This window comes from Bos javanicus, chromosome 6, assembly GCF_032452875.1.
Source record: "Bos javanicus breed banteng chromosome 6, ARS-OSU_banteng_1.0, whole genome shotgun sequence".
NCBI classification, from domain to species: domain Eukaryota; kingdom Metazoa; phylum Chordata; class Mammalia; order Artiodactyla; family Bovidae; genus Bos; species Bos javanicus.
The window spans coordinates 99935995-99952196 of NC_083873.1; the positions used below are offsets into that span (position 1 = coordinate 99935995).

The following is a 16202-nucleotide window of genomic DNA, read 5'->3' on the forward strand; positions in this document are numbered from 1 at the left end:
AGAGGAAGGAAGAAGAGGCAATGAGGCGGAATTTGCATTATTATTATGACATCATTTACTTAAAGGTAAGGTTATTTTAACTCTCCTGGATATCCATTATTGAGAACATGAGGATTTTTTACATTTGAAACGCTTTAATTTTTTTCTCCTGGAAAATATAGTTCTTCATTTAAAATAGAATCTTTGGAGAAGTGAACAAGAGAAACAAATTCGCCATCACATGAGGAGAGAAAGGCGGAGAAAATTCAGAGCATCCAGAATGAATACGTTACGAGATATTCACCGTGAATATACTTCACCACGTTGACACTGAGACCATGACGGGATATGGTCATAAGGACTTCTCCGGCACTCTTCCTCCAAGGCAGGTTATAGGGAGGGCACCAAGAGGTTATTGCACTGAATAAAAGCTGGAGATCGTCTTTCTGAGCCAGCTCCTCGGCCGGAGAAACAAAACTGCAGAGTTTCACTAAGATCTAAAGAGCAAAGAAAATGTGTACATAAATGAATGAATGGCTGGGGGAAAGGCAGGGGCTAGAAGAGGACTAGATCTGATTATTTAAAACTCTGCAAGTTCAGGGTCAGTGTTGAGTGCTATCATTAAAGCCACAATGATGAACGCTCTAAGTTAGGCAACATTAAAAAAGATACCTATAATTTACAAGTGTGTTATGGTAAGACAGTTAACCACCTCTACTTTTATCAGCTTATTTTTTTTTTTAAGTTACATGTTTACCATCTTCACTTCACCATGGTGGGTTGTTTTTTTTTTTTTTTTTTTTTTTTGGGGGGGGGGGGTACTGTTTTGCCCTACCCTGAAATGGAATAAATCAACAGTAACTTTCAAGGTCAACATTCCAGTTTTAGAATGTTAATTCTTAGTTTGCCATAGGTGAATTGTAATTTTTTTCTCTAAAAAGGACATTTTTAGGGAGACAAGAAAATAACATGTCTTTAAAAGTATTTTCAATTTTTTCCAACTTATATGCAAGTAGAAGGGGACATTATAATAATACAGTCATCTTAATTCAGAATTATTAATTATGTCTAGTAGCCAAAAATCTGAAGAAGGCAATGGAACCCCACTCCAGTACTCTTGCCTGGAAAATCCCATGGATGGAGGAGCCTGGTAGGCTGCAGTCCATGGGGTCACGAAGAGTCGGATATGACTGAGTGACTTCACTTTCACTTTTCACTTTCCTGCATTGGAGAAGGAAATGGCAACAGTGTTCTTGCCTGGAGAATCCCAGGGACAGGGGAGCCTGGTGGGCTGCCGTCTATGGGGTCGCACAGAGTCGGACACGACTGAAGCAACTTAACAGCAGTAGCAGCCAAAAATCTTCTAAAGCATGACTCAACACTTCTTAAACTCTGGAATGAAAACTTATTCTTTACCTATGGTTTGGAAAATACACATTGCACAACCATTTATGGCATTAAAGGCCTGCTACTTGGGGAATGAAACTATGGTTTCTGCTCTCCAAAAACCTTTCTTCTTCTAATCTCAATTTGGTGGCAGAAAAAGTTAACTTTCCTTCTCTGTGTTATATTTTCTCATCTAAATATTCTATAAATAAATAAAATAAAACCGGAATATTTTAATATCTGGAGGAAACTATTATATAGAAAAAGTATTTGAAGTATCATGTTTCATCTGAGAAAGGTAGGTCTGTCTTTTCCTATTTCCTTCAGAGCAAAATTTTACTCAAATACAAGAATTTCTAATTCATAGCTGACAAATATCAGGGGAAAAAAAGATTAAGAATTCAGTGAACAACAAAATATATATAAACTATTAAGTACAGGCATTTCCCCTTCCCAACAAAAAAAATGCCTAGAGATACTGCTGAATACCAAATTTTTATTAGTACATGTAATATGTGTACCTCTTCCCACATGTATTAAATGTAACAAAAAGGTATATGAAAATAAAGATAACTGCAGCAAAAAAATATATGTATATATTCACACACACACATATATATATACACTCTTAAGAGTCTATTGTTAATTATACTTTTCACTGGTTTTCACATGCCCATATGTGATTAGAGGGACAGATATTTCTCTAATTTATAACATAAAAACAAACCTGAAAATAAAATCTTTTTTTCCAAGTCAAATCCTTGTGCTCAAAAGTAAGTTGGATTTAATTCCTTGTTGTTGACCCTTAAGATAACTAATTCTTAATCTTCCCAGTCAAAAGAATTCTTACAGATAATCTAGTATTAACAACCTTTTCATTTTACGCAGGAGAAAACTGAAGAATCTACTCATTCCTCTTCGGCCCCAAAACTAAGCACTTGTATTCGTAGGGATTCTGTTACAATGTCCAGCCAAGTGTGGTAGAGCAGTAATTGGCCACATTAATGCAAATACAAAAAAAAAAAAAAGCCTACATGAAGCACTACCAACTGCCAAGGTCCCAGGAAACCATCTGTCACAAAATATAAACACAGGGATTTTATCTATAATAAACACTATGCATTCTGAAAACATTTAATAAGTCTGTGTCCACTGGGTTTTTTAGACAAAATGATGAAAACAATGTCTGGACCGTGATAACAAATGAAAAAAGCTAAGCTGATGCACTGAAGGAACCCTGGACTAGACGGTGGGAGAGCAGGGTTCTGAGCCCTGCTGGGCACCAGGGGTGGAACAGGCATGACTATAAGTTTCCATAAGTGTAAATGAAGCGTTTCATTTAAATTCTCTATTGCATTCCGTTTGGTCTTTAATATTCCTTTAACATCCAATGATTCCAATATGCTAAAATGAATCCTACATTCAGTTCAAAGTCAGCACCCACTGCTTTCAGATATAGAAAAAAATTAAGTTTTAGAAGAAATCTTTGCTAGTTAGTTACCAGCTTCCATTTATTGTCTAAGGTGTTACTTCTTCAGAGACTTTACTGAAACAGGGCTCTATTCTTCAGCAAAGACTAACCCACTCTCTTCATCAGCCATGTCTTAAAAAAAACTTTAATTCCTAGTTTACTCTTTTATTTCTTCCCATTGCTATTCTCTTCCATTCTAATTGAGAGGTTAGATAAACTTGAGGTCTAATCCCATTTCTGCCATTCCCTCACATTATTATTTCAGAGGAAAACAAGAGCTCTGAAGTCATGGAAGGTCTTGCAAATGATCACAAGATAGGGATGTTAACTGCTAGCACAAAAGTATTTAATACATCAAGTGTTCCATAAATATTCATTGAATTAGCATTTTATTGATAATCCTATCTTTTCATTTCTAATCTGTCTTACTCTCCCCCTCTCCCTCATCTTCACTGCTGTGTGGGGGCTCAGTTGCACAGATGAGTCTGACTCTTTGCAACCTCATGGAATATATACTACAAGGCTCCTCTCTCCATTGGATTTTCCAGGCAAGAATACTGGAGCAGGTAGCCATTTCCTTCGCAAGGGGATCTCCCCTACCCAGAGACTGAACCCTTGTCTCTTGCAATTGGCAGGAGTATTCTTCACAGTTGAGACACTTGGGAAATCTAGTGGTAAAAGACCCCACCTGCCAAAGCAGAAGACATAAGAGACTTGAGTTTGATCCCTGGGCTGGGAAGAGCCCCTGGAGGAGGGCATGGCAACCCACTCCAGTATTCCTGCCTGGAAAATTCCATGGACGAGGAGCCTGGTGGACTACCGACCGTGGGGCTGCAAAGAGTCGAACACATTGAAGCAATTTAGCACACATAGATCTCAGCAAAGTCGAATCATTCCTGGAGCAACAACCCGAGTGTAACAGGTGCCAGCATCACCTGTCCCCTGCTCTGCTGCACCGGATACAGATCCAGTGTCCTCTCTGTTCTCTCTTCCTGCTCTCATCGATGCCGAAAGTGGTAGAGGCAAGAGCAGAAATCAAACTTATTTATCAGAAAAATAACTTTTTGCATTTCAGGTCTACTATGTCGAAAGCAGAGAAGCACAGCTTTAAGTATTATTTCACTGACTCTTCCCCCAAATCCTTTAGCCAGGTATTATTTTCATTTTAGAGATAAGAAACTGGCATCTTATTTCATAAAATGGGACTCAAACAGGTGTGAGTCTTCTAAATTGAGGCATAAAAACACGTAACAGTTTAACCCTCTTAATCATTTTTATGGACAGAGTGTTAACTACATGCACACTGTCATGCAAAACACCTCTCGGACGTTTCCCTCCCGCAGAACTCAACCTCTGGAGCCCCTGGAAAACAACTCTCTTTTCTCTCACCTCCCAGCCCCAGGCAACCAACACTCTACTTTTAGAAGTCTGACCTCTTAACTTATAAATAAAATCATGCGGTATTCATCTTTTTATGTCAAACATATATTTTTAAATACCATATTTCCCATGGATAGATTATATTGTAAATGTTTATAGTTTGTTTGTTTTGAAAATTTTCTCCCAAGAATGGATATCAAATGATGACAATATTTCCAGACTAGCTAACAAAGGTTCACTTACTCTGCTAATGCAATTATCAAAAGAAGAGTGACCACAGTGGGAAAGAAGGCTCACAGACAGGGAGCAGAAGAGGTGGCAGCAGCCACTAAAATAAACTGTCTTTTCTAAGTTAAATACTTACTGGCTAAGGGCTTCCTATATTTAGAGAGCAACAAGACAGAATTTCTTGACACGAGAAGAAATATTACCCCCAAATTAATAGCATTGTTAATAAAAGTGTTCCTTGCTTTGTTCATTTTAGAGATGTTTTTACAATATGACAGGTAATCTTAATGATAGAATCTGTTCAGAATAACAAACCTGTGAATCCCTTGCCCAAATATTCCTCAAAAGAAATGGGCAGATTCAAGAAATACGGCAGTTAGATGAAATAAAGTCAATTTATAATAAATAGCAAGAAACACTATAGAAAATGGGACAGGCAGAACATCTACTTAAGGAGTGTACCTGTTACACCTGAAATACGGTGGTCTACATGAACAGACACACAGCACCTTTCATACCTGTACAAAAACTTTCTGGAGTAGTCCCCGACGTTCTGCTAGAGGTAGCTCATTCTGTGCACCTCCAACTGCCTCAGGCACATGTGGAAGGTCAAAAAACAGATATAAACATTTAACCAGGGTGGAAGGCACTGACATTGTTGTCATGCAGTCCACGGTTTTCTGGAAAACAAATGGATAAATAAAGTGAGTAGACAGAGAGATATAACTGTACTATGAAAGTGAAAGTCGCTCAGTTGTGTCTGACTCTTTGCGACCTCATGGACTGTAGCCCGCCAGGCTCCTCTGTCCACAGAATTCTCCAGGCCAGAATCCTGGAGTGGGTTGCCGTTCCTTTCTCCAGGCGATCTTCCCCACCTAGGGATCGAAACCTGTTCTCCCACATTGCAGGCGGATTCTTTACCATCTGAGCCACTAGGGAAGCCAATAACTACTTGGTACAGTTAAATAAACTCAAAAATTTTAAGCCAGAAAAGTATACTTCAAAATACCTTTTCAAATGCCGAAAAAATATTTAAAAGACTCCATGAATGACAAATACTCATTTCCTATCTGGAGAAATTTGCTTTCATCAAATATTGAGAACTTTGTTACCTACTAAGGTACCTATTAAGTTGACTATTAAGAGGCAGCATGTTCCTGAGAACATAAGGTCTAAGATTTAGAAAAAAGGAACTTAACCATAAACTTGGGCAAACTAACTTTTGTTAGGCCTCATCTTTCTCTCCTATAAAATCTATATAATGGTATACATGGCTTAGGGTTGATATGAGGTTTATGTAACAAATGCAAAGGCACATTAATGTACTAAACTATGAATTAGTTCCTTTACTACTACTTTTATTTTATTCTCATTGCAGATTCTTAGGTGGGAAGGGCACTTGAAGGGTATACCCATCACTGACACAGAAAATTTGTACATTATTTTCAAAGATTACTAGAGGAAGAAATTTTAGACCTTATGGTGAACATTTCAGTATTGTTAAGAAGTATGTGGGGGAAAAAAGAAGCATGCTATAAAAATTATCAAAATCTTTCCATGGTACAATTTGGAGTAAGTTTTTCCATGTTGGAGATCAACAGGCTAGCATCATGTGTTGATTAGTCTATTCGCCTTTTTTTTTTTTTTTTAGTCTATTAACTTTTTTATTAAACATTTCCTGAACGCATAGCATATGTCAGTGTTTTAGGAACCTGGCGTGAAATGATGAAGGAATCCTGCCTTTCACAAGGCTGTAGTCTACCAGCAGAAACAAGTTCATCAGTAACTATGATTTACTCTCTTGAGTGTAACAATGGTAGTACATTCAGGCTAATAAAATAAGGGAATAATCAGCAGGGCCAAGAGTGGCATGAAGGATAGGAATTAAAACAAGAGGGGGAAGGTCGCCTGGAAGATACACAGAAGGTAAGGCCATTTTGTACAACATGTTTCAGGAACTGGAGTCCAAAACTGCTGACTCCTGAAAACCCACAACAGTGTCTAATCTTTAATGTGTATTTATTATATAACAGGCTTAAGGCTAAGCACTTTAAATACATGCTCTCACCTGCTTTTCAAGTCAACCTTACCAGATAGATTTTATTACTGCACGAGCCTTCATTTACAAGGAAGGCTCATTACTGACATATCCTGCCCTGGGCTGGGAGCTCGTTAAGTGGTCCCCAAGCCAGTGTATGCTCAATGCCCTCTGCAGGTGGGCACTGGAAACCTAGTGAAGTGCTCCCAACAAAGGAGTAATAGAACCAGATTTCAGAAAATCAGTTGCTGGTAGTACAGACTATAGATTAAAGAGCAGGAAAGCGAGAGTACTTCGGAAACTAGTACAGAAAACCCCACAAGACAAATGGGGCCTGAGCCACTGCAGTAGCCGGGCGAGGGGAGCAGCGCGCCTAAGGAACGATCCTGCCCACAGTCTGGCCCGTTTCTACTCACCCACCATCACTTCCCTCCTCCAACACTCCCAAGTCCTCTGCTGTTCTGACCTATCTTTTATTATTTCTAGACACCCCAAGTCTCCACGTGACTCTCAGTGTACACGTCTGTTCACACCTGAAACTTAAGTCCTCATCTTTCCTCCTACTTTCACCTGCAAAATTTACAACTCCCGCATTTCCCTTTTTGTACTACTACATACAGCCCCCTGCTGCATTTCATGGTGTTAGCTTCATCCACTTCATCTCTGTCATCTACCTGTTGACTCAGGACCATGTTTCAGTCATCTCTGTAACTCACTGCTGCTAACAAAAAACAGGATGCAAACCAAAATGTCAGCTCAAAATGTTAACACTGAATTTTCTTTCAAAACATCTCTTTTGCCAGTTAGATTATTGCTGGTTGCCCCTTTGTATCAAGTAAAATGACATCACTTTTCATTTCCATCTTATGACAAGACAGATTGAAAGTAAAACTGGATATCCAAACTGGTAACTGGCAACACCTGTAAATTTTTAAGTGATTCTTTTCTCCTGATTCTTTTCTTATGCTTATAAATTGGTCTATCCATGTGTGCACATGTAAGTTAATACACATTTACTGACTTTCTACCATGTTCTAGGTGTTATGGTAGAGCACAGTCCATGCTCACAATTGAGAAAGGAAAACGGAACATCTACGGAAAATATGAATAAAACTTACATATATTCCAATTAAACATTATTATTTTACATGTTATCCTTAGCCCAACCACATTTTGGTACAGTAATGTAGAGTCATGTACAGCTATCATCAATAGCAAGCAGAAGTGGTATTTTGATAGCCATCTGATATGGCCACAGATGCATGAAAACAATGGTCTACTTCAGGACCTTATGAAAGGTTAGTACTCAGGGTGAATAAACATCTCCATGTGCGCAGGACTGAGGGGTTTCCTGGGATATGGGCCTTCTATGCAAAACTAAGGTAAAACTCGGATAGCCTTAGGTAAATCAGGATAAACTGAGTCTTATTCCTTTTCGGCTTTAAAAAACAAATCATAACACAATATTATAAATCAACTGTACTCCAATATAAAATAAACAAAAAACAAAACAAAATCCAGCAAACAAAAAGGGAAACAGGGTATTCCAAAAGAAAAACATTCAAGTGGGCTAGTAATTATTCCAGTGGGCTAGTAATTATTCCGGGCTAGTAACTGGTTTCAGGACATCGTTACCAAGAAATGTGCACTGTTTCTTTCATGGCCTGTCATGCTAGTCTGATCAATGTCACACTTACTTTTGTGATCCATGGGGTATTTGAAAGCCCACTGTAATTTAGACAAAAGTCGTTCTCAAGATTGGTATGAACTTTGATAGGTAATTCTACTCCAGATTTTAGAAGGTTGAATAAACTTCCTTCATCCCCAAAACAGCACAGGTCACAAATCAGGTATTCGAACAGCACATAAATGACTATGTGCCATATGTATCGTGACAGATGCTTAAAGTTGATTTAAAGGGGGGAAAAAGCAAACTCCAGAATAAATCAAGTGGGAAGGTAATACATACTATCCTGAAAATAGCTAAGTGACCTTGGATGAATCTCAGATGACTCTTCTGAGCCAAAGTTTCCCTAACACGGGTTACAGAAACTCTGGGCCGGGCCTGGGGAGCCAGAGTTCCTGGGCTCCTTCCATCCAGCTGCAGGGAGTTCATCTCTTTGCCCAGTGTGCTGTATAAACAGAACCACACACTCTAATGACAAAGACAGAAAACACTGTCCTAAGCATTTCCTCATGTGTAAAATGGAAATGTTAACTTCCTTACAGAGATCTTGTGAGAAGCACAGAAAAATGAGCAAGGTGAAAGAGCAGAATACAATGATTATCATAAATTCTTACTTAGATATGATGATAAATTTAATTTGACAAAATCCCAAGAGGATAAAGAGAGATGCTTCAAATATGAAAAGCAAGGTCTCACCTGACCAGAGGATGCTAACAAATTAATTGTTGTCAGAAGCATCCAACCTCTACTGGCTTCTTCACTCTGATTGATTTCCAAGAACTGGACTATGGCCCGACTTGCAGCCTCTATAAAACCAAAGGAAAATCATTAGGTGGAGATAAATCATATGTAAAATATGTTAGAGTAAAGTTTTATTGGTATATGCAGATATTATCGTATAAGTACAGAAAAATAAAAGTCAACTGATACATTTGAAGAAAAACTATGTCACAAACTAGTCAAAAATAGTCATGGAAGAAGGAAAATTTGAGTTAAATTTGCCTGGAAAACAAGTACATGTCTGTCTGGAAACCAGAGGAAGGGAAAGAAGCAGAGATTAGGCATACTGCTTTAAAATCAAAGTATGGCCAGAGGAATAATCAAGATAAAGACTGTAATAACACAGGGTTCGTTCACATTCTAGAAGAGCATATGCTGAGAATATTGTCTAATATCAATAGCAGTGATAGAAAGTACCTGTTTTTGAAGGAAGGTAAGCTAAGGGGCTGTCTGTACTTGACTCTTTGGGCAAGAGGGAGTGAATGTAGTTTCCTTAACAAAGTACATGATGAAAGGATTATTTTAAAATGATTAATCTAGAGTGATGTGCATGACAAACTAGAAGGGCAAAGAGATTGATGGGGGAAACAAACTAGGAGGTTCGCTCAGTGAGACAAACAAGGGGTGACCTGAGCAGCTGACATTAGGGGACAGAAACAATGAGGGAGTCATTCATAGAACTGTAGCGTTGGAAGAATCTCTGAAAGTCAATTTAGCTGATTATAATTTTAAGGATAAGAGAAAATGGATAAACCTCAAACCATGCATTTAATTTTATCAGTATAAAGTTCATTAATTTTCATACTGATATACAAGATGAATTAAAGTCAGAAAATAAATCCAATCTGTTCACTCTAAGCCAACATGCTAAGTTACCAATGTATATTTAACACACATCATAAAGATGTAGGATACAGAATAAATAGAATTTGGATTAGGACTTCCCTGGTAGCTCAGATGGTAAAGCATCTGCCTACAATGCGGGAGACCTGGGTTCAATCCCTGGGTCGGGAAGATCCCCTGGAGAAGGAAATGGCAACCCACTCTGGTAATCTTGCCTGGAAAATCCCATTAACGGACGAGCCTGATAGGCTACAGTCCATGGGGTAGCAAAAAGTCAGACACGACTGAGCAACTTCACTCACTCATAGATTACTTTAGAGGTATTATTTTCTTCCATTTAAGACAATCAAGATAAAAGAGTTTTATTCAATAACGAAATAATATGAGACTTATGTATAAAACTGCGCTCAGCATATTTCATCTTTATATACTCCCATGTGAAAGAACATTTTAAAGGGAAAATTTTTTAGCTACTTATTTGTACTGACTCTTAACTGTATAAGAAGGACTGTTATAAGCATTTGTAGATTAATTCATTTCATCTTTACAAGAACACAGTAAGTTAGTTTCTATTATTATACTGGTGGAGGTGGTTGTTTAGTTGCTAAGTCATGTCTGACTCTTGCGACCCCACAGATTGGGAACCTATCAGCCTCCTCTGTCCATGGGATTCTCCAGGCAAGAATACTGGAGTGGGTAGCCATTCCTTTCTGCAGGGGATCTTCCCAACCCAAGGATTGAACCCGTGTCACCTGCATTGCGGTAAGATTCTTTAACGACTGAGCTACCCCTTATTGCAACATAAATTGAGAAATGGAGAGGATAAGTAATTTGTCTAGTCAGGGACAGAACCTATATTCAAATCCAGGCTGTCTAGCTTGTAAAAGATAAAGACATTGATAAAAAAATTTTTACTGGAAAAGAGAAGTCAACTGAAGCCTGGCTTACTTCTGATATTCAGTATCTCATAAGTGTTGAAGTTACTGTATTCATGCTCACTAATTTAGTCTCTTGCCCCTCTCTAGAAAATAAAACCATGGGAGTCGACCCTTGGTTGCACTGTTCAGAGCCTGATCCCCTGTATGGAGCGCATTATTGACACTAAGTAGGGGCTCAATAAATACCTGTTAAATGAGTGAATAAACAACCCCGGGAGATCAAAGAAGACACATGGAATCCAACTTCTCATGAACACTAGGAGGTTTGGATAATTTGGATTTAAAGGGGGAGTAATACATAAAAAGCAGCGTTCAAAGCTGATTAAGTAGAGAAAGAAGAAAACAAAATACCACTGAGAAATCATTTTAGCAATCATGGTTTAAAGTAAAAGTCACTCAGTGGTGTCTGACTCTTTGCAAGCCCATGGAGTATATAGCCCATGGAATTCTCTAGGCCAGAATGCTGGAGTGGGTAGCCTTTCCCTTCTCCAGGGGATCTTCCCAACCCAGGGACTGAACCTAGGTCTCCTGCATTGCAGGTGGATTCTTTATCAGCTGAGCCACAAGGGAAGCCCAAGAATATTGGAGTGGGTAGCCTATCCCTTCTCCAGTGGATCTTCCTGACCCAGGAATCGAATCGGGGTCTCCTGCATTGCAAGTGGATTCTTTACCAACTGAGCTATCAGGGTTTAAGGTAATTGGTAAAAACTAACCTGCAAATTTTTTCCTGCAAGCCTACAATGGACCCAGGCATCTGCTATTACATATAACAGGAGTCTTTCCTTGATAGGAATTAAATGCTCATGTGAGGAGCTTCTTCCCAGTTGGCTAAAATTCTCAATCAAAAGCTGACATGCTATGCTTTCATTTCTTAGGCTTCTTCAAAACCAGGCAACTTTGGTTTTAAATTGTGCAATTCTATTTGATAACTCAATACCCTAAAAAAAATACTTGCAGCGTTCAAATTGATTATTTCACAGTTAAACCAATGTAATAGATTTCTAGTTCATTTAAAAAAAAAAAAAACAACACTGATTAACAAACCAACTTGTCAACACTACCTATGTCTTTCACAGACAGAAAAGAGATTTTGAAGAACTAAACCTACATTAAAAAAGGAAGTTATCTTCCTGGTACAGAATCTAGAAACCTATAGACAAGACACAATTTGAGTGACTCTGGATTCCACTTATATTACTTAACACTATTAACAATAAAAGAAGATTGGACAAATGTATTTTCCAATTGGCTGTTGTAAATGATGTCACAATGAACATAGAGGAGCAGATCCTTTTTCAAATTAGTGTTTTCATTTCCTTTGAATGTGTGTGCATACCTGTTCCATCACTCAGTCATGTCCTCTTTGCAATCCCATGGACTGTAGTCTGCCAGGCTCTTCTGACCATGGGATTTCCATGGCAAGAATACTGGAGTGGGTTGCTATTTCCTTTTTACCAACAATGAATGCCAATGCTTATTTTGAGATACAAAATACCAAAAATGTTTCTTGGTTTGAAACAATTCCATATATCTGATTATTGGCATTTATAAGTGTGTGTGTGGTTTCCTTCATTTTCATTGACGATGAACATTAAGATATTCCTCAAGATACAAAAAGACAATGTATTTACAAAAATGTTGTTATTAAAGATTACAACAGTTCAGTAGATTGCTGAATTGACTGAATGAGATACTAATTAGGAAAATAAACCTTGAAAAGGATCAAGGCATCCATTTAACAATTTTACCACCTTAATAATACCTGCTGTTTTTGAGAAAAAGGTGGTGAAGATGAGTTACCTCAGCAATAGCATATAATGGTGTTATCTAGTTTTGAATTATAGGAGTGTTCAAAAGCTCTGGGGACTTCCTAGGTGGCTCAATGGTAAAGGGTCCACTTGCCAATGCAGCAAACACTGCAGACGTGGGTTCAATCCCTGGGTTGGGAAGATCCCCTGGAGTAGGAAATGGCAACCCACTCCAGTATTCTTGCCTAGAGAATCCCATGGACAGAGAAGCCCGGTGGGCTACAGTCCACGGGGTTACAAAGAGTGGGACGCAACTGAGTAGCAACTGAGCACAAAGAAGCCTGGATAGTAGTTGTGGCTGAATGACAGGGTGAGGCTGGAAACTCCTGTTGACAAATAAACTATCTTTACATAACAAATGTATTCAGAAGAACTAATTTGCTTTCACCTATTAATTTCAGTTATTTGTTGTTCAGTCACTGAGTCATGTCTGACTCTTTGCGACCCCATGAACTGCAGAACTTCAGTATATTGCTATTCAAAACAACTTAATGGGATCTCTCAGCTTTTATTTTAAATGAGTCAAGAAGCTCACTGTAAAAGTATGTAATATTTAGTGTTCTCTTTAAAATAACTATGTAGACTAGAAAGTAATTTTAAATTAAACCTCTGTAAACCACAGAATTTCTTAAAATTCTGAAAGAAAAACACTCCTAGTCAAAGAAATGCTGTATAACAAACTATGGGGCTTCCCTGTAGCTCAGATGGTAAAGAATCTGCCTGCAATGTAGGAGTCCTGGGTTCGATCTCCAGGTCGGGACGATCCCCTGGAAAGGGAATGGCAACCCACTCCAGTATTCTTGCCTAGAGAATCCCATGGACAGAGGAGCCTGGTGGGCTACAGTCCATGGGGTCACAGAGTTGGACACACTGAATGACTAACACTACTACTACTATCATGAACTACGAATTTCTCTAATTCTTAACAAATGCAAATTTAAATGCTGACTTAAGATTATAAGAATTAATGAAAAGAACATATTAATATTAGCCCATCTTGAGAGTTGCCAATTATTTGATTTAAACTTTAGCTTTCATGCTGCATTTCAATGCATATAGTTAAAAATTACAGAAATGGAGTTAATAGAGCTCATTATTAGATTAAGAAAGAATAGAATGCAGTTTTCAAGGAAATATAAGTTCCCAGTCTACACTGAGAAAATACAAGTAAACTCAATCAAACAGCATTCAGAACAAGCGGACACAAAATGTGTTAGTAGTAATACAGTAATTTGTTCCTTTAAAGTCCATTTAAAGCATAGTTATTTTCAAACTTCTGCTTCAGGATGATAATGTGAGGCACATCAATAGTACTATTACACTTCTCTCATTAATAATGTAACCAAGCCCTAAACACCCCTTTCCACCATCCCCCATTCTGGAAAAAAAAAGGAACCCACTTTCATGTTAGTGAGAAAACAGTATTCGAACTCATAGCTTCCATGCATCTTTCCATCTGATAATACGTAACCACATCTTGGGAATGAAATTACCTGAAGGTGTTGTGGCTTTGAAATCCTTGGAGGAGAGCGGGACACACTGTTTTTCTGTTTAAAAAAAAAGGCTAGGTTGTCTACTTTGGGATTCACTACATTACACTAATCATGCCACAAGATGCTGGACAAGGTGCCAACTGAGGTCTGCATCCCTGGCTTCTCTATCACTGGGCTGCTGCCCAGTAGGGATTGCATTACTGGGCGTAACAGTGGCACCTAGCATGCAGCAAAGCCCTTAATAATAAGCTGAAGATACTATTTTTACACAGGTGGGAATTTTCTGTTGCAGTGATGTAAATCGACCATGTGATATTAAGCACCTTAAGAATTAAGTAGCTGCATAGGCTGAACTTAACAAATAACTAGAAGAGACAGAGGAAAGTCTTAAGCCATGCCCTGTACACAATATGGCCACAAAAGTATATATTTTTTCAAATTAGATGAGAGTTACTACATATTTTTAACAGAACTACAGGAAGTCAATAATTAAGTCAAAATTAAGAGACCAAGAGAAGAGGACTAATGTATTACAAATCAGCCCATGTACTCATTCTGCATGTTGATCTACCTAAAACTTTTACCTTTTACTAACTTTTGATGGACAGGTCTAAACAACAGAATTGCTGATAAGCATGGTTCCTCCTGATATATCTATAATGCATCTAGGAAGTGATCTGGTAAAAAGACTTGATATGTGAAAGGTGATTAGGTAACAAACAAAATAAGTATTTCACACCAAGTTCAGAGGAGTCCTGGAAAAATAAACTTACTCTGACGCAAAAGAAATAGACCCAATCTTCAAAAGAAGAACAGAGGGTTCATTCTACCTGCCTTTTTTTTGGACAAAAATTACATGCATGTATATCTTAACAAAATTACTTTCAATGATAACTTCCTAAAAAAGGTTACGTGAGGTATTGAAAGCAGCTGAACTCACAGAGGCAGAAAGTCGAATGGTGTTGCCAAAGGCTGGGATGAGGAAGCAAAGTTGCTGATAAATGTGTATGAAGTCACAGCTACTGAAGATGAAAAAGTTATTGAGACCTGCTGTACAACACTGTATTTACAATTAACTGTATTGTACATGTAAAATTTTGTGAAAAGGGCACATCTCGTGTTATGTGTTTTTACCAATAAAAATCAACTGATCAATCAATCAGAGAACCAGAACAGGATATGCAAGAAGAGAATGATTCAGGATGCACCTAGCACCTCAAAATCTAGAATTTCTTTCCTAGGAAAAGATCAAAAAAATCTCCATGAAAGTACTTTGGATAACAACACTGATCCAACTTCCAATGTTCAAGACTGAAAATGAAAGAAAAGAAGAAAGATTCCAACAGCAAGAGTTCTTATTTCAAGGCTAACTTAGGAGATACTCTCAAACTACGCTTTTCTCTTGGTAGCTGGCTTTTCTAACACTCCTCCAATTTTCAAAGCATGATGGGCAGGGAGAGGGAGCAGAGAAATCCTATGGCAAAGTCAGTAAAAAATTTATTGAGCACCTAGATCATGGCACCTGGTCCTACCACTTCATGGCAAGTAGATGGGGAAACAATGGAAACGGCAACAGACTTTATTTTCTTGGGCTCCAAAATCACTGCAGATGGTGACTGCAGCCATGAAATTAATGTGGGAGAGGGAGAGGGTGGGATGATTTGGGAGAATGGCATTGAAATATGTATAATATCATATATGAAACGAGTCGCCAGTCCAGGTTCGATGCACGATACTGGATGCTTGGGGCTGGTGCACTGGGATGATCCAGAGGGATGGTATGGGGAGGGAGGAGGGAGGAGGGTTCAGGATGGGGAACACATGTATACCTGTGGCAGATTCATTTTGATATATGGCAAAACCAATACAATATTGTAAAGTTAAATAAAATAAAAATTTAAAAAAATACCAAAAATAAAAATAAAATAAAATAAAAGATGCTTGCTCCTTGGAAGAAAAACTATGACAAACCTAGACAGCATATTAAAAAACAGAGACATTATTTTGCCAACAAAGGTCCATCTAGTCAAAGCTATGGTTTTTCCAGTTGTCATGTATGGATGTGAAATTTGGACCACAAAGAAGGCTGAGCGCTAAAGAACTGATGCTTTTGAACTGTGGTGTTGGTGAAGACTCTTGAGAGTCCCTTGGACTGCAAGGAGATCAAACCA

General features: G+C 38.2%; 1 protein-coding gene across 8 annotated transcripts in view; it reads right to left on the reverse strand.

The window, feature by feature from the left end:
• The window catches only part of WDFY3 (WD repeat and FYVE domain containing 3), a 284092-nt gene that overhangs the window by 156225 nt on the left and 111665 nt on the right, over nt 1-16202 (reverse strand). For 4 of the 8 annotated variants that reach the window (XM_061420693.1, XM_061420688.1, XM_061420692.1 and 1 more), the window contains exons 6-9: nt 14032-14085; nt 8866-8975; nt 4963-5124; nt 284-476 (exon numbers count right to left, since the gene is read on the reverse strand). In XM_061420693.1, coding sequence (XP_061276677.1) covers nt 284-476; nt 4963-5124; nt 8866-8975; nt 14032-14085 — 519 coding nt within the window. The remainder of the gene's footprint in view (nt 1-283; nt 477-4962; nt 5125-8865; nt 8976-14031; nt 14086-16202) is intronic. The other 4 variants (XM_061420694.1, XM_061420690.1, XM_061420691.1 and 1 more) reach the window with 2 other exon arrangements.